The following is an 18,818-nucleotide window of genomic DNA, read 5'->3' on the forward strand; positions in this document are numbered from 1 at the left end:
GTATCTTCTACACAATAGAAGATATATGCATGTTGTTCTACAAGGCTATTAAAATTTCAACATACTTATTGTTAAAATACATGCATTTTCTTATTTCTGGGTAACGCTTTGAATAGGAAGTTACAAGTTTCCACTACATTTTTTGATCCTCATTATCAAGTAATGATAGGATTCTTGCAATCTGTTTATCTAAAAAAAAAATAAAAACACACAAAAAAAACAACACAGGAATGTTAAATTGCTAACACTTTTTCTCAAGTAATATTAAAATAATATCAAATGATGTTAAGATTAAACGTAAAAAATTTACGCTGGCTATTCCAGCACTAAACGGTGATACCCTAAATGATTTATTTCCAAGCATTAGGTGAGAAAACATTCTAAGGAAAACACATTTCTCAAATCAAGCAGTTTTACAAATCACCTTTCCTTGGGATGTTTCCACTATCTGCTCAAATAAGAGCACTGCTGGCATGCAAGCGAGTCAAAACACTGATAGGCATGTCAGAGGAGAGAGGTAAGGGAGGGCATTCTAACACCACAAAGTTAGAGTGTGGATTCATATACTCAAGAAGGGAGTGTGGGGATCTGTGATTAACTGCACGTTGGAAGAAAAGGAATCGTCTTGTCACTCAGATCCACTCTCGACTGCTAAGTTGTGAATTCAGGACAATTACTTTTTAGAATAGCTTTTTACCAAAAAGCTTACAGATACAAGTAAATGAAAGGAAGTTATTTATTATTCTTCGTTAAAAAAAAAAAGGGGGGGGGGGAAGAAGGAAGAAAGAAAGAAAGAAAAAAGAACGTCAATGTTTTATATTAAATTTTCTGAAGTTCTATAGAAGTAGCATCTTTGCATATAAGATAGCAAGAAACATTCTTCTTCCTCTCGGGGTGTGCTAGGGATGTCATAAGAATGGAATATATACCTGAAACACGGGATGGGCACAGCTCATGCTTTGTATGCACTACTCACATGGACTCTAACTTAATGAAAATCGAGTTTCTGATTTTAGAGAAGAGGCTCTTGGACAACAAATACAAACTTCATACACCAACAGTTAGTTCTACAGGTGAGTCAAATCTCGCTAGGGAAAGCAGAATAAGTTACCTTCCTTCCATTTGATTTTTCTTTTGCTCAAAGAAATGTGTGAGAACCACTCCCATTTGGGGGGCGGGGGAGGGGGGTAAGGTGATGGTTATTCAATCAAAGCTATAGAATGATGTATGATGTCAGCATCCAATTACCCAAACTTTACAACTAGTCCATGAAAGCATGTATTCTTATAAAAATTATTCACCAAGTGATATGTGAACGCTACCTAATCAGAAGGTGTCATTCAAAAAATTTTGTTTTGCACATTCTACTTTAATTAGCATGCCTTTAGGAATTCTTACCTTCGACAACTCCGCTTTCAACTAACACTTGGAGGGAACCTCTTTTAATTCCATAGAGCAAGCTGATTAGTCAGAGCACAGAGCCCCCAAAATATGTGTGTAAAGACCTACTCACCACACTGTTCTTTCCCTTCAACTTTGTTTATTGATGTACTGAACATGAAAAAGTACAAAGAATCCAAACACAAAAGAAAACATGTACAGCCTCTTAAATACTCAACAGAATATATTTTCTATTCCAACAGATGTGAATTAAGTCATACTGTACAACTTCAAATAAATACCAGCCTTACATTTTATTAAGTGCTCTGATAAACACTGTAAAGTGAAGCACAATTTGCATGCCCTCTCATCAATGCCTCGGTTTGCTACAGTAGTATAGGAAAGAAGCATGTAGATGCTGTTTTCCCGCCAGGGAAACCTTATTTTTTTTTTTTTTTAAAGTATATACATGTATTTTGTTTAGTTTTTTAGCTTTTTTTTTTTTTTTTTTTTTTTTTTTTTTTAAACGCAGAAGAGGTTAACTCTGACCATCTAAATGCACCTAAGGATATGAGAAAGTGCTAAGCCAATTGATCTCGGAATAGCATTGAGTGGGTCAGCATGAAAACTCGCTTATTCACTTTAGCACGCGCCTCACAGTATATGTACTGTACTATACTGAAAATTTTTATAACTACAATTTTAAATAATAAAAAAGTAAACTCAACACAACCGCAAAGATAATGTACAACTATGTTATGCATAGCACATTGCCTGTTCTAGGGGAAAGCATGTGAGCATCTCAGTTTATACAAAAAGCAGGACGTGACTATATAGTTCTCAGTGCATCCTGATGAAGGCGTGTCCGCCTTCAGCTTTTTTGAAAATTTATTATAAGCTAGATGCTAATCAGAAAATATTTTGTATTTGTTAAAATTTCTTTCATACATGGTAAAGACTTATTTTATTATTTTTCCCCAAATAGTGGTTTAAGCATCATACAAAGTTAAATTTCAATAGCATACAGATATTTATGATTTCTTGTATGAAAAATGTAAGGAAATTTGTTCAAAACCTATGGTTATACTCATTTTTCTTTTTTCTTTTTTTACCACAAACATATTTATAAATGAAAAGGTAGCATCACCATAAACAGCGGAAGCTAGACTATCTACAGACAAAATTAGCAACAGATCTGATGCACTGTAAATTCAAGTCCTCAGGACAACAAAAGTGATTAAGCAAGACCTCAAGTAACAATGTCAATGCCATTTACAAAGGAAAAAACGGATACAAAAACATTCAAAACCTGAACATCACTTGGCATGTAAGGGGGGAAACGGAAATCAAAATTAGCTGAAAGGGTCATAAACACAAGGTCTTATTTACATTACACAAAGCTCAGGTGTTAGCCTTGAACAGAACCTTCAAAATACCTTCAAATATATCCAACTCAGATCGCGTTTGCCGATTTGCTGCAGTACAAATCATGTGCAACATCGTTTTCCTTTAAGACAAAACAACTCTTCAAACAATACTGCAAGTACATCACTAAACACCATGAGCTCTATCTGAAGGGATTTCTTTAGGAAGAACAGATTTTTTTTTCCCCCATCTCTTGGTAATTTAAATTTCTTGCCTGCTCTTATATATTCTTTTGTAAATTTTTTTTTATTTGTTTCAAAATCACAAATCAATGTGAGCCGCCTATCACGTAGTAACCAGGATGACCAGACGCTCCACTGGTGATTACAAAAACGAAACCAGCAGCCTTTGACTCCCCCCATGGATTCTACTCCTTTCGTACAAAGATCTCAAAAGTATTTTTTCTACATCATAAATCTTTCTAAATTTTCCAACCACTGCAAATTTCCTGGTAAATTTTAAAAGCTCACTAGGTGTCATATGAAGAGATTTCTCAAAGTATTCAAGTCAAAATATTTGTTCCAGGACCAGTAAAAAGTTTCTCCAAATTTTCTTTTTTATAAAAATAGATGCTTTTTTTAAACCCACATCAAAGAGGCTCTTATCTCTTTGGCAAGGTACTGCTTTACGAAAAGTTCTCCAGTATTCTTACAATAAGCGTTTATAATGTAGCCCCCCCCTGCCCCAACCCAAATCATAATTATAAAATAAATACTGTGTGTAACGTCATAAATAAAAATGTAAACTTCAAAATACTTTTTCTTAGACATAACAGCGATGCTTCAAATGTAAACAAAACACAAAGCTAATCAGAAAAAAAGGGGAAAAAGGGGGGGAAAAAAAGACACAACCAACTGAGGAGTTACAACACAAAGCCTCAAGGTTTACTCACAGGTTCAAGGCAGTTATGTAAAAAGAAAAGAAATGTCATCCCTTAGCTGAAACACTTTAAAAGGTCCACCTTCTTCAAAGAAGGCAATAGAATGCAATGTGACAGGTAAAAACCCTGTACCTCTTGTCCATATTCAAACATAAAAGATATTTAAGAAGTTTTAATTCAAATACTAGCAATAAAAAATCTCACATATTTCTTAGGATGCTAAGTAGTCGTTTGTTTTTGTGTTTTTTTTAATCCCCATCTCAACACTGACTTACAAAGACATGTACTAATGTAGAAAGTTTCTCTTAACTTGCCTTTGTTGGGTAGTTTTCATATAGAAACGGACCGAGGACAAGAGCGCATTAGGCCTTGTGCGTTTTGTTGGTCTTAAAGGAGACCTGCAGTACTCTGTCCCCCAGGCGGTATCCATTGAGGCTCGCGATGGCCATGGCAGCCTCGTCATAGTTTGTCATAGTCACAAATCCAAAACCTTTGCACTTGTTGGTGTTAAAGTCACGGATGACCTTCACGTTGGTGACCGCGCCGAAAGGCCCAAACATTTGCCACAGGATGCTCTCGTCGGCGTCGGGGGCCAGGTTGTACACAAAAATGCACCACCCTGTCCCTGGGTGCCCGGGGATATTGATTCCAGCCAAACTGGTCATTCCGTCAATGGTCATTGGAGAAAACCTACTAAACAAAATGGGAAACACGGACACACACACACACAAACACACACACACACACACACACACACACACACACACACACACAACAGAAACAGGCTGTTACAGCAATGGACTGACTTCTTTCCCCTTCCCCATCCCATAGCTTCCATAATTCCCCTCCCCCCCACAGATGCATACAGCTGTTTGATGTTTCAACCAAAGTCTGTGTGTGACTTGCAGCGAGACATGCTGTGCTATCGAGGTATGAGTACGTTATGAAATGGCCATTATATGCTGTGCTGAATAGTACTGTCCACAATAGCAAAAAAATATATATGTATATTGAGAAGGGGCTTCAGGAATTTAAGCAGGGTTGGGGAGGGGCACAACACATATGTAAACATGCTGTAACATCGCAACGCAATATAAAATGAAGGATGGGTTTTTAAAGACCGGGTGGCATCCAGTGATACAAAGATATCCCTTGAGTCAATCGTGCTTCAAAAGGCAGCCTTCCATTGGGTACGTACATGCAAAAGAAAACCCAACGCAAACTTAGAAGGGAGTCACTCCCCCAAATCAAAGAAACCGATCACTCAGGGAAGGGAATATGAGCATCATGAACCTCTATCATTACCTCTTCACTCCATAAGCCATATTGAGCAGATTGTCCAACCTGCAAAACACACATTTAGCAAATTTCAGTTTTTAATTGTTCCCCTTGATGTCCAAGAAAGCTGGGCTTGTTACTGCCCTCTTCTAAGGGGACATGTGTATACTAATTGGATGGGACATCAAAAATTGGGGCTTTCCCCAGAGAATGGGTTCCCACTGCCACAAGACACTAGCTCTTCTGATGGATATATCTCTATGGAGGCCAGTGCCACACACAGAAAACACCGGTGGTCACTGAGGATGCTCTCAGAGAGGAAGTGTGAAGGTTCTGGAATAGTTAACACTTGGGTTCTCCTTCTGCCAGGAGGTTCTGAGCACTCCACTTACACCTACACCTACTGAACACTGCCTTCAATTCTCACAGTTCTATTGCGCATGCTGAGATGCACATACAAGCTGAAGTGACTTGCCTAGGGGTGGCACCCGTAGTCAAACCCTGCAGTTTGCAGGTGTCCATAAACTTCCCTTCAGCCTCCCAACTTTGAAGGACTTTCATTTCTTAGAATCAAAGTGTGTTATAACAGGTAGAAAGAACCTTTCTTACACACAGCCTCCACTAAGCCTCCCATTTCCCCGTGCTCAGTGAAGAACCAGAGAAAGAAAGACGAGAGACTCCCCACTCCAGGCAGCTGTGCAGGGCGGAGTTCAGGCCCCGAGCTGGAGGCTTATTTTGCTACAAGGAGTGTAACCCTGCTCAAGGGGTAAGAAGCCATGTACAAACCAACCAACCAACCTGAACTTCTCTTAAATGTTTTAAAAAGCTAGTATTTGGGGTGAGTCAGTACTCTAATGTAAAACTCTCCACATCCGTTTCCTACTTCGGAAGTTAAATGGATTGTATAGAACTTAGCATTTGGAAATAGTTCCCAATGTCCACAATGCATACCAATTAGTTACACATGTTTAGGGGAGGTGTGCACAACTTAATGCACTGCCCACAGAACCACCCTTCATGGCCACAATGCTGGACTCTCTCCACATAGGACCTCGGTCCAGGGAATAATTTTACTCTTTTAATTCCTATGTGAAAAGTAAGTTTGAAATTAAATGCTTCACCCTTATGGTCTAACAATCTTCAGCCTCAAGTGAAGCTCAAACTCACCTGAGAAAATCCTTCTAGTGTTATAAAAGCCAAAAAAACAAAACAAAACAAAACAAAACAAAACACCACCTCTTTCTGGTCTTTCCCAATTAGAAAAAGAATTTCACACATCCCTCTTCCCTATTACCCCTGGGCAATTGTGTACTTTGTTAAAATGCAAATAAAGAAATGGACTGATGTAATGCCAAGTGTAAGGAGACAGAACAAATCAGAGAGACCAAGGATCCTCATCTGTGTGTGTGTGTGGGTCTTGTCCCACCACCCTCTCAGGACCAGGGACAGTTCATCCTCACTGTATCACTGATCTGGGAGCAAGGACCTGGATCCTGCAGATTTAACTGAATAAAAACGATGAGGTTACCAACATTATCCTTAACTGCTTACTCCAGAATCAAAGCAATCAGGAGAGCTGGCTGGGGGGCCGGTGTGACCCGCACAGGAGAAAGCACATGTGTGGAGAGACTGCACAGGTGGGAGGGCAGTGCTTCTGCAGAGGTGATGACCACAGTCAAAGATGCCATGTCTTTATACTCCAAAATGAAAGCCACAAGTACCAGAAATAAAGATGCAAACAAATCCATCACCAACCATAAAGTAATAAAATACAGGTAATTTCATAAAATTGCTGGAATGACCAACAGAGAATGCACCTGGCGTGTGATGTCTGTAGAACAGAATAGCACACTGAGATACAAACATGTGTAATTTTCTCAGGTGAGGTCTCCTTCCAAGGGGTGGAAGGTCCAGAAGCAGAAGCAACCTTATTAGTTCACTCAAACTGGTTATATCATCTGTGCCCATTAACTGGCCCAAGCAGGAACTGTTACACTCTGCCACCAGCAGCTTAGACACCAACCAAAGTACAGGGACAGCCTCTCCTAAGCAAGCTTTCACTATTTTTAGGACAGGGTGGAAACCGAAGTGAATTATATGCTTGAAGGGTGAGAGAATTCATTCCCCACTCTCTACCCCGGGAATCTCCAGGGAGGAGGGAGGCCTAGGGCTTTTAGCCTAGGACTCTGAGGACCCTCTCAGTGGGTCTCACAATTGTCTCACCTGTGAAATCCTTTGTGATACCAGGACCCTCACTGATTTTATTTTATCCTCACCTGAGGATATTTTCCCATTTATTTTTAGAGAGAGTGGACTAAAGGGAGAGAGACAGAGAGAGAGAGACAAACAGATATAAGAGAGATCCATCAATTGGTTGCCTCCAGCACACACCCTGACCAGGATCAGGGATGGAGCCTGCAATCCAGGTACATGCCCTTGATTGGAATCGAACCCAGGGCCCTTCAATCTGTGGGCTGATGCTCTATCCACTGAGCCAAAATGGCTAAGGCTCTCCCTGATTTCTTTACTCAGTGCCCATTTTAGGAGAAATTTAGTTCTTTGAAACTTAAACCCATTTATCTGCCTCTACCTCTCCTTCTCCCCTCCCCTCCCCTTCCCCACATGGACAAGGTGTGCATGGAGTAGTATTGGACTTAAGAAACAGGACCTACGTGATGCTGAGAACTCCTACTTGGGAGCAGGTGGGCCTAGCAGATCTCTCTTCTCTTCTTTCTCAGAAACGAACACCCATGTTTCTCATGAGAACCGAAAGTATGCACAGGGGTTCCATACGGGTACCACACACCCCAAGTCCTACAGCAGCGGGCAAACTATAAACTAGGCAGTTGTAAGCGATCATGGCACACACCACACCATGTTCTCTTGTAATGGCCTTGTTTCTAGTTAGCTGAGACACAGGCACCCCCCCACCCCTCCCTCCCCCCGCGCGCACGCCCATTCTCCAGATTACACATCTTCTCTGGGAGGTCATTTAAAAATGGTAGCCAATGTTTAGTGGAGACCAAGTCAGTAAGTAGCCTCCAGAATGATGCAGGGGGTCTGTGGGATGATGTAGTGCAGTGTGGGAGGCCTCTATCAAGTATGTATTTTTAAACTTTAAATAGGTATTTTTCACTCATATTTAATCAGTGCAGTGCACCCAGTGTCCTCACTTACTGCCCGTGCCTCACATATTCTCCCGAGGGAAGGTGGAGCGGCCCGCAGAGGGACAGGGCCACTCTCTCTCTCAGCCTTCAGGCTGGATATAGTTCACTTTACAAAGAACTCACTAAGTGGATCTGGAGGATTAGATACATAAACCTAGCTTCAATGAAACTAATCCTCAAAGAGTAGGTAGCTTCAAAAAGATTCCTGCGAAAACCACCACCCTCATCACCACCCGAGTGAGGGTGATAACAGTAAGGGTCACCCACGTCATAAGGAAGGAAAGGGAGGGCTGGCTACATCTTCGACTCCGAGTACCAACTGCATCAGGAGGTCAGACACAAGACAATCCGTGTCGCACCTGAAGTCAGACCAGAAGTTCAAAATTATGAAGATAATTCTGTGACGCTTGCTTTAAAAGGGTATATATTATCCGTTAAGATATGGGTAAGTGAAATATAAAGCCAGTCAGCACAATGAGCAAGACCTTTGATGTGTTTATTTCATCCTCAGCCTATCTTCATCTTCTATGTCTGATCAGGGTTTCTGAGTGAATGAATGCAATAGCACAAGCCCAGGTACCTCTAGTTTATGGAAAAATATATACTGTGGATACAAGTGCAAACACTTTTCTATTAATAAGAATACGACTCAGCCTATAACTAGGTAGTACTTCGAAGAGAACCAAATATTAGGGAGAGCATTCCCATTTCCAAGCTAGGTGTTGATAAGAATAAAATGAAGGCACCTGCCTGGTTTCCAACACATTCAGCTAACACACTATGAGAGTAAACAGTAGGGCACACTATGACCCACACACAAGTAAAAGAGAAAATTCAATGTCGTCTCAAGTCAAATAAAAATATAAGGAGAGATGACTTCCAAAGGATAAGAAAATAGAACTCTGGACCCTAAAAGTATCAGCTCTCAAAAATGCTCCAAAGCACTGACCAAGATCTGCTTGGAGGTTAAACCAAAATCTGCTTGGAGGTTAAGTCAACTTACCCCCTTATCCAATTAGGTAGTATCATCTGTTCTCTAAGAGAGAAAATAATCATCCAGGAGAATTGATACTAGCTCCTCACAAAAGGAAATTCTGATAGCGCAAGCAACAAATGCCTTAAATGCAACTCCAAGGCTGATTTGAAAGGCTCCCTGAAAAAATGCATAAAGGCTTATGGAAGCCGGCGCACAGGCCATTAGACTAGATCACATTCAATAAAATTAAAGCTGCTCCACACGGAGAGAGGGGGAAAAATCTGGCGGAAAGTGTAATTCAGACACCATATCCCAAGAATATATTTAAGGGGCTTAAATTTCACTACCCATCCAAATAAATAAGAATGGTTTTATTTTGAAAACTGGAGTCAATTAAATACACAATTTAGATCAGCAGTGCTCATGTTAATTCTCTTTCTAATGATTCATGTGGGTTGAGTGAGTCATAAACTTCACAAGCCCACTTTTTTAAAAAAAAAAAATTTTTTTATTGATTTTTTTTTGGAGAAAGAGGAAGGGAAAGGAATAGAAACATTGATGACAGTGAAACTACATCTATCATCTGTCTCCTGCACCCCCCCTACTGGGGATCAAACCAAAACCCAGGCAAGTGTCCTGACCAGGAATCAATGGAAAAAATATCCTCAGGTGATAATTAACAACCACAACACAACCAAACACACATCAGGTTAAACTTGAACTCTAGGGATAAAGGCTCTCGTTTCTCCTAACACTCGTCTAGACACATACCTTCGTTGAGTTCAAAGACTAGTTCAGAACGTACCATCTGGACAGAGGTTTGGGGAGGAGTGGGAAGTGGAGTAATGGAGACAAGAGCTAGGAATATGAAATGACAAGATGTTGCCCTATTTTCTGAAACCAAATTTCCCTTACAGCAGCCAACTCACTCCCTCACCCACTCACCCCTGAAACAAATGTTTACAGGAGTTCAGGAAAGAAAAAATTCCCAAGTTAATAACATATGGAGCTAAAAGATAAAAGCGCATAATGGGAACAAGGTATTTTAAAAGGTATTAAATTTGACCATGGGAATATTTTGTAAAACGTTACCCTACTGCAAATAAAAAGCAGAGAGCTTGCAGGCAGAGGGAGCTGATCAAGGTGAAAGCATCACAGTGGTTACCATCAGCCTCATACTGGAGTCACCAGCATGCCTTGCCATTTCCATAACCAGGGACTCTCTGGAAGATCCTGTCACTTCAGTCCTTTTGCCCAATCTTCCTCAGGATTCAATCTTGATTCTAAAAACCCAGTTCTACTAATGACCATAAAACAAAAACCAGAGTTTAAATTGGAAACACCAAAAATAACAATTTAAACGAATACAGCTTCCTACTAACGTCAAACATGTTACACTCTCACAGCATTCAAATCAACAAAGTTGCAGAGAACTTGCCTCTCCCCGTCTGAGCCCCAAGGAGCTCTGACGTTAAGGAGTTGGCCTGCCCAGGAAACACCTCCAGAATTCCTGCGAGCTCGTCTGTGCTAAATTTACAGAGAGCTATTCTTCACTGAAGAAGCCACAGAGGAATCCTACAGGCAAAGCTAAAAAAAGAAAGAGCGGAAGGCTTTGTAGGATCCCTTTCTCCCCAAGGGCAGCATCACGCAGCCCCATGCAGCCTCCCTCCAGCCCATCATCACACCACCCACCTCAGCCAGAGGGGGCAGTGCTTCCTTTCTCCCACGCTTTTTTTTTGTTTTGTTTTTTAACCTCACCAAGTTAAAGCGCAAAGTGAACACAAGGCTCAATCGACTGGTACCCAGTCATCCAGTTCCAAACAGAACCTTTTCAACGTGTCACCTCTTCTCTCAGAGCAAAGCCACCTCAGGAGGAAGGAACAGAGTGTTTACAGCAATGTCTATCTCAGACCTCAGATGACAGGACTGTTATTTTTAAAGGGAAATATTTGACTGATTTTTATCCCCACTTTCTTTTCAGCACTTGAAATACCGCAACGAAAAAATGCATGGGATTATGCTTAAAAACACATCACTCCTTATTACGTTTCATTTGTGACTATATATTTGATAATTAACTATTCTGCCCCAGCAAGGAAAGGAAGAAAAATTTATTTAAAATTGCACTTGTGATTTAAAAAAAAAAAAAAAAAAAAATATATATATATATATATATATATACACACACACACACACACATATACATACATACACGCGCACAGGGTTAGATGGCATTGTGGCTGCAGTACATGGTGTGGCCACAAAGGATATTAAAAAATGTTCTGGAAAATAAAAACTGAGTGATAGTGCCTTGTGCGCTGTTTAATATCTTAAAGTTACTGTTCTTCGCACATGCACACTTAGGGAGGATTTTTTTTTTAATGACTGGAGTTTGGTTGTTACCGCAGGATTAGCACAGAACTTCAAGAACTGTAGTATTTCTACTTATCTATAAGACAGAGCATCTTCTCTGTGAAAGATTCAGGAGCATTCCATGGACTTATACAGGGGTCTGTAAAGTACCACCCACAGGCCACGTCCAGACACAGTCTGTTTCAGGGGGGTCCAGGAGGCTTTTACATTTTGATTTTGTTTTTTAAAGACATACATGCAACAGAGACCCTGACCCACACAGTCTAAAATATTTACTATCTGGCCCTTCACAGGGAAGGTTCGCCAACCCCTATACAAGTTTAAAGAGGGGAGAGGGACCCATTTATAGAAACTTAATGCAGTCAAATAGGTTATATATCCTTAGAGTTAGATCTATTATAAACCAAAGTAACTGAAAGATCTTGACCTAAAATCAGAAACTGGGGGGAAAAATATATGTTATCAAGAAAAAGAAGAAGAAACCTAAAGGGGGGAAATAAATCAAAAGCACTGGAAACAGTTCAGAAGAACCCAGTATTGTGTAGGTCGGGGTTCCTCAATGTTGGCACTGCTGAAATTGGCAGCTGGGATAATCTGTGGTGTTGGGGGCTGTGTGTACAATATGAGATATCAGCTACTACCCGGCCTCTACCCACTAGATACCAGTAGCACCCTCCACCCAAGTTCTGCCAACCCTGAGCCAAGTGTCCCCTGAGGGGCAAAATTACACCACCCACCCCCTGACCCCTGACCCCAGCAGCTGAGGTTCGCTGCTGTAGGTTACTGTCCCTTTGTCCCTGCGTGCAATACTAGCAAAAGGCACTATTCGCCAAGTAGGTTTTCGCTGTGCCCTAAGGAAGAGAAGGAAAGCAGCAGTGACAATAGTAGCAAACCAGAGATCCTGTGAACACAAGCACTGGACAGTGAAGCTGAGCGTTCAGAGTTGAGTAGCCTGGCATCAGAGCCAGACCAGACTTACCTAAAACGCTGTGCCTGCTGAGCTAATGGTCCCGGGTACCTTCTGTTTGGAGACTGGTACAGCTGGGAAAGGATGGCCTGATTGGTTTTTTGGCTTGGATTATTAGCAAACTTTACAGTGATTGGCTCTGTGGCACCAGGAGGTTTCTGGCCGTTTAGGCCTTTGATTGCTTCTTCTGCCTCAATCCGCTTGTCAAATCGGATAAACCCTACACCCCTTGATATGCCTATGGTAGATTTGGGTAAGGATTTGGGAAGGAGAGAGTGGAGAGAGAGAGGAGGAAAAGAAGAAAGGATACATTAATTTTTCCCTTTTCAAGAATGTGTTTTCACCCCCACATTACATCTGCCACAAAATCAGAGGAGGAGACTTTAACCCAGTAGTTATTGAGTCTAGAATCACAAATGTGTGCATTTTAACGCATGAAGGCACCCGTACCATTTGAATACCCAATACACTAACAAGAAGAGGGAACACACTTGTTACGTCCATGTTTTCTCTCCCTCCAATACACTCTCTCCAATAATGTCAGCTGCATGCCTGAGTGTCATTTTCCCAATTATGCTGCTGGACACTCAGTAATGATGGGCACAGTAGCTCCGTCTTGTAACAAGGAGAACAGAACCAGGCACCCACTGAAAACGCTTACCAGCTGTGCTAAAAATACACGCGCAGGGGTAGAAAGATTTACTTCGGCTACATTTTTAAAGATTATTCAACTTAATAATGTAATACAAGGATACCGGTCCTTTAAGGAAAACGTCTGAAGAGGATTTCGGGGTTCCCTGAGGCTTCGCCGCTGCTTTAGCCGAGCTGCGCTTTATATCAAAGAGGTGAAAGTGGTTTTAAAAAAATAAATAAAACAGAAGGGAAGCCTCAAAGCGCCTGGCTTTAGCAGCATCCCTCCCGAGCACGGAACACCCGTTCCCTGCCTCCCGCTGCTCCCACGTGGGGAGAGGAGAATGGGAACGCGGAGGGATGACCTCATACCTGCCCAGCTTCTGATAAATGGTGGGGGGGAGCCCCACTCATTCCATTTAATTAGCTAATCAGGCCAGTGGGGGTGGCTGTGGCTGGCCGTCCTGAGATGAGCAGTTGCAGGGAAAGGAAACACTTGCTTGGCCAGCGAATCGGTACCTGCCGTACCAGCTCGGGACTAGCAGCTAGAAACGGCTGGATGATTCAGGGAATGTCATGGAAGAAGAGAATGAGAGGCTGCTGAGGAAGACAGGCTGAGAAAACCATACAGGCCATCCTGATGTATGGAAACTTTGAAAACGCAGGCAGGCCTCCTTGCTTTACGGTCAATGGCTTAAGAATTTTATTCTAAGGTTGGTAAGGTGTTTCCCCCCCCCCCAATATGCTTACCTCAGACAGCCCCTGTCACTATACTTTCCCTATGTTCGGTGTATCTGTTGCATGTTATTGCCACCTGATGGGTGAGTAACACAAAGGCAGGGTTTTTCCTGCCGGGTAAAACGAATAGTTTTTGCCTTGAAAGCCACACGTATAAAGATGAAATGGTGAAATGACAGGGAATATATGCTTTTAGGTATCAACTTGCTCCTATTAGGAATTAGTAACCCCTGGGGTTTACCCATTCCATGAAGAAAACATCAGATTAGCATTGAAATGGCCTCTACACAGCCTGTCATCTAATCCAGGAGCCCTCACACCTGAGCAGGCACCAAGCCCACCCTCCCAGTGTTCTGCATGAGGTTTGGGGTGGGGCGGCCAGGACTTTGTGTTTCTAACACTGCCCCGGGAGAACTCTGATGCTGCAGGTGCAGGACCAAGCATGAGAAATGCCGCCTACACCAGGTGGCAGGGCAGGTCTACCTGTGAGCCTGAGGACTCAGGGCGAACTTGCAGGTCAGACAAGGCCCTTCTGTGACACAGGTGACACCCCCTCATCATCCATGGCAACACCTACGGGTCATCCTCCCAAGCATGTGTGTGGTGGGAGCAACTGCTCTACACACAGAGCTCTTCCGTGTGGTGCTGGCCTCCTGTGAGTCTGATGAACAGCACAGGGGAGCTTAACATGGGTGGCCTCTATCAAATTCAGATCAACTAATTGGCCTTCCCTTGAAGAATTAAACACTGATTCAAATCTGTGATTAACCCGCCCCTTTAAAAAAAAAAAATATGATACTCGGGTACACAATGCATCTCTAGTGGTATTGTCATCATAAGAAAAGGAGACAGAGAGAAGGAAAAGGAAAGAGAAAAGGAAGAGGGAGAATGAAAGAGGGGAGAGAGAAAGAAGAAATACAAAGAAAAGAGGAAAGCCTACTGTTTTCATTTTAGAAACTCACAAAGGCTTAATGTGAGTGCTTGAGTCTATGGCACTACAGGTGATTTCCTCCTCTTTTCTCTATTTTCAGTATGTTTTAAATAGAGTAAGGACTGCGTTTGTAATAGGAAAATATACCTGTACTTTATTTTTAAAATCCATAATCAGATCTATTTTGCTAGGTTTCAACTAAAGGCTTTCCCGGGGAGCTCCCTGGCATACAAAAGTTTAATGAACACACTAGTCTTCTCATTTCCGTCTGGTTAAAAGTTAGCATCAGGCATAAAATAAATGCTTAACGTTCAAAATTTCCAAGTCTTCCACGTGCCTACACAACACAGCACGGGCCTGGAAATCAGCCTGAACAGCAACTGCCAGCGTTGCTGTAGTGTGACCTGCCCTTGGAGAGCTGGCTGCGTGTTGCTGCACTGAACTACGTGTTTCACAAAAATAAAATTGCTTATTAGCGCTTTACAAGGAGGACGGGGGCTTCTCTCACGCAGCAGCTCGGGAACGAAGATTACAGCATCTGTAAATTTATTACAGGCCGTAAACAGGCTTCCACCCTGCACCTTCAGGGTGGCAATGACTCAAGCTCGCTCCCTCCACTCCACCAGCCTATTCTTACCCATGCATATTTATGAACAATTCCAGCAGAAAATTGCATTTTTCTGGCCCACGTCTACCTTTGATGTGTTCCAGAGGCAAGATCGCGGTATGGGAAGGCAGCACATTTCACGACCTGCCAGGCAGGAAGTGTGAAAGATTCCCCGGGGCGGCTGCCTACTTACCAGTGACCTGGTCAACCAGGATGCGGGAAGTAATAATGCGTCCGTATTGGGAAAAGAGCTGTTCCAACTCCTTCTGGGTCATCGTCTTCGGGAGCCCACTGACGTACAGATTCGCATCTCTGATAGAGGCGGAACTTGGGCGGGCATAGGAAACCTGGGAAGGGGAACACAATCAGACACACAAGAAAACTAAAGTACCTCCCTGCAGAACCTCCAAGGCGGCCTCAAGCGAGGGACGAACACTGAGGTTAAAGCAAGCCCAGCATGGACTGTTTTACTCCGTGCTGGAGAAATTCTAAACCAACGGGAAATGCCATCCCACTGGGTGGAGAGAATAGTTTCCCCTGGATTTGTAAGTCTGAAAACAGACCAGTGTTTCGCACAGCACATGGCTACTTGTGCTTAACAGATTGTCCTCAACTAGGGATTTAGGCTCAATCCAATGATTAAGCTTAAGGACTCTATAAAGTCATCTGATATTATTATAACCTGTTTTCAATTCTCCCAGCTCCGGGGGAGATGGTGCCACATTTCTAAACAATTTACCCTGTTATCATTAAATATGCCCCTTTGATTACTCCAAAATAGCTTTTTATCACCTCTAAATTCCCAGATTTAAATGTGTGATTGAGCTGTATCGCCTATCATCCTGTCTACTGTTGTCTTGCCCACAGTCTTTTTAATCTTGATTTCAAAAGATCTTAAATCTGTTTTATTGACTTTACCTGAGATTTTACGTAACCTGTCAAAAAGCTTCCCATCTTTGACATATAGTACCCCAAATCCTACTAGGATGGAAGAGAAAATAAGTCCAAGTTACTTATAATCAACATTCTTTACTTAAGTTCATACAGCTAACCCTCTTATCTCTTATCATGGTATCCTCAATCTCTTGGCATGTGGTAGGCGCTAAAATATTTGCTGAGTAAACCAATGTAATACCCCATTGATCTGATGGGTCACAGCCGCTTACTGGACCACAGCCTTAAAGGGACAGTTCATCAAGTCATCTAGACTTTCCCAAATTGTGATTGCTCTCTGCCTATAAGCTATCCCTGCCAAGTTTTAGATAAGCTGAGTCTATCTAAATGATAGAAACTTCACATTATACCCCCTCTTCCAGATTGTTCATGGCAAAGGCAAATGGGTCTAATTCTAGGACTGACTTACATGGTATCCTGTTATGGTAACTTCTACCTGCTTTCATCCATTAGTATTCACTTTTAATCTACTTCATTGCTTTTTGGCTCAGTGGATAGAGTGTTGGCCTGTGGACTGAAGGGTCCCAGGTTGGATGCAGCCACATCCCCAGTAGGGGATGTGCAAGAGGCAGCTGATCAATGCGCTTCTTTCTCATAGATGTTTCAATCTCTCTATCCCTCTTCCTTTATTTTTTTATTTAAACAGTCTTTGACATGAAATATTTTTTCCATGGTTATTATGCTCATAGCTCTTTGTTACCTTTTTTTAATTTTTATTTCCCAGGGGGTTTAAAAAGCAGGCCAGGTTTAATACTACTTTAATAAAAGGTCTTGGCTATATTTTATCCCTGTCCTAATAGTGTGAATACTCTTATCCTTCATTCAAAGTTTTGATTAATAAGCAAAAATATACCTGTTGTCCCAAAGGCTATATTAGCACTGTCCTGACCTCCAGGCAAAAGGACTCAATAAATACTCATATGCTACTCTTTTTTTCTGCCTACACCCTTAAGAACGGTGAACTTAAGGAACCATGGACTTGGGGAACTATAATCTAAGTGAAAAATAAGAAATGAAGAAAAATTCCAAGTGACCAACAAAGCAACGAAAGTGGACTCTAGTCCTGGGACAGTGATAAACAGATACAAACATAAACCTAATGTATTCCTATGCAGTCAGTGAGGACAGAACAATCCCCAATCCTCTGGGTAAGCTAGAAGAATCCCACTGCTTGGACGCCCTGGTATCTAACGGTCCCCGGGCTTTATGTCAGGGGCAGGGAGCTCTCAGCAAGTCAGCTGTCAGTCTGCTCCAGATCACGTGAGAGAAGTGTTCCTTTTAGGAAGAGCCACTTCCCATGGGCAACAGAGTCAGCATTCTCTCAAAGTCAGGCGGCTAACATGCAATGGCTGAGGAAGCAGGCAGCAGAGGCAGGCAGACTCTCCATGAGCTCAAGCACGGCATGAAAAGTGTAACCCAGTAGGTGTCAAGGTGACAGCTCGCTGAGCAATGTGCCTGGCCTCAAAACGAGGCTCCCTTGCTGAAACCGGTTTGGCTCAGTGGATAGAGCATCGGCCTGCAGACTGAAAGGTCCCAGGTTCGATCCCGGTCAAGGGCATGTACCTTGGTTGTGGGCACATCCCCAGTAGGGGGTGTGCAGGAGGAAGCTAATCGATGATTCTCTCTCATGGATGTTTTTAACTCTCTATCCCTCTCTCTTCCTCTCTGTAAAAAAATAATATATATATATATATATATATATATATATATATATATATATATATAATGATGCTCTTTATTTAAAAGAAAAAAAAAACTAGGCTCCCTTCATGATGGACAAATTCTTTTAATTCCATTACACATAACTATACTGGCTTTATATAGTTATTAGGAATAATTAAATAATCTCTAAAGCACATAAAATGCTGAGCACAGAGCCTAAAAGAACAATTCCCAATCCTCTGGGTAAGCTAGGTGACTATATTATAAATATTATTTACCTCTGCATGCCCCTGAAAACGTAGGTAAGGACCCAGACTACTAGGCTTGGGAGTAACCTGAGCCCATTACTGTGCTCCCGAAAATTTACTCACACAGTGACATTTACTGCTTTGTGCATTTCAGAGGAGTGTGGGTGGAGTGTTTTAAAAGTTATCCTAAAATATATTTAGGAAAACGGGTTTATATTTAGTGCTTATATAAAAGCTTTGAAAACATACTTGGGTCAGTTATGTTATCTGCTTTTAGTTTTCCTTTCAGTTCACACTGCTTCTTTAATTCCCAGCCTGTGCTGAATAGACTGTCTTATTTTCTATATGCTTGGTACATGTAGGGCCTTGATCCTGAAGAGCCTGCCCCTTCTTAGAGATAGTAAATCACTCCCCTGGTGAGCACAACTTTGATATACAAACCAACCAATCCCGAGCCCACACTGCTATCTCCTTGATCTAACTCACCAAACCAATATCCCCTCCGGCCCTAAATCACTGCAGGGCCAGGCACTGGACATTTAGGAACCAGCATGTAGCCCAGAGCTCTCCAAAATCATCCCGCCTACCGAACGCTAACTTTA

General features: G+C 42.0%; 1 protein-coding gene across 22 annotated transcripts in view; it reads right to left on the reverse strand.

The window, feature by feature from the left end:
* Positions 1-1,520: 1,520 nt before the first annotated feature.
* ELAVL2 (ELAV like RNA binding protein 2) overlaps positions 1,521-18,818 on the reverse strand; it is a 159,735-nt gene continuing 142,437 nt past the window's right edge. For 14 of the 22 annotated variants that reach the window (XM_084898123.1, XM_084898120.1, XM_084898101.1 and 11 more), the window contains 4 exons: positions 15,546-15,699; positions 12,459-12,684; positions 4,991-5,029; positions 1,521-4,378 (listed from right to left, as the gene is read on the reverse strand). In XM_084898123.1, coding sequence (XP_084754249.1) covers positions 4,048-4,378; positions 4,991-5,029; positions 12,459-12,684; positions 15,546-15,699 — 750 coding nt within the window. In that variant the 3' untranslated portion in view covers positions 1,521-4,047. Of the gene's footprint in view, positions 4,379-4,990; positions 5,030-6,487; positions 6,618-12,458; positions 12,685-15,545; positions 15,700-18,818 lie in introns of those variants that run through there. The other 8 variants (XM_084898121.1, XM_084898118.1, XM_084898109.1 and 5 more) reach the window with 3 other exon arrangements.

Source organism: Pipistrellus hanaki (assembly GCF_964339955.1).
Source record: "Pipistrellus hanaki genome assembly, chromosome: 11".
NCBI classification, from domain to species: Eukaryota; Metazoa; Chordata; class Mammalia; order Chiroptera; family Vespertilionidae; genus Pipistrellus; species Pipistrellus hanaki.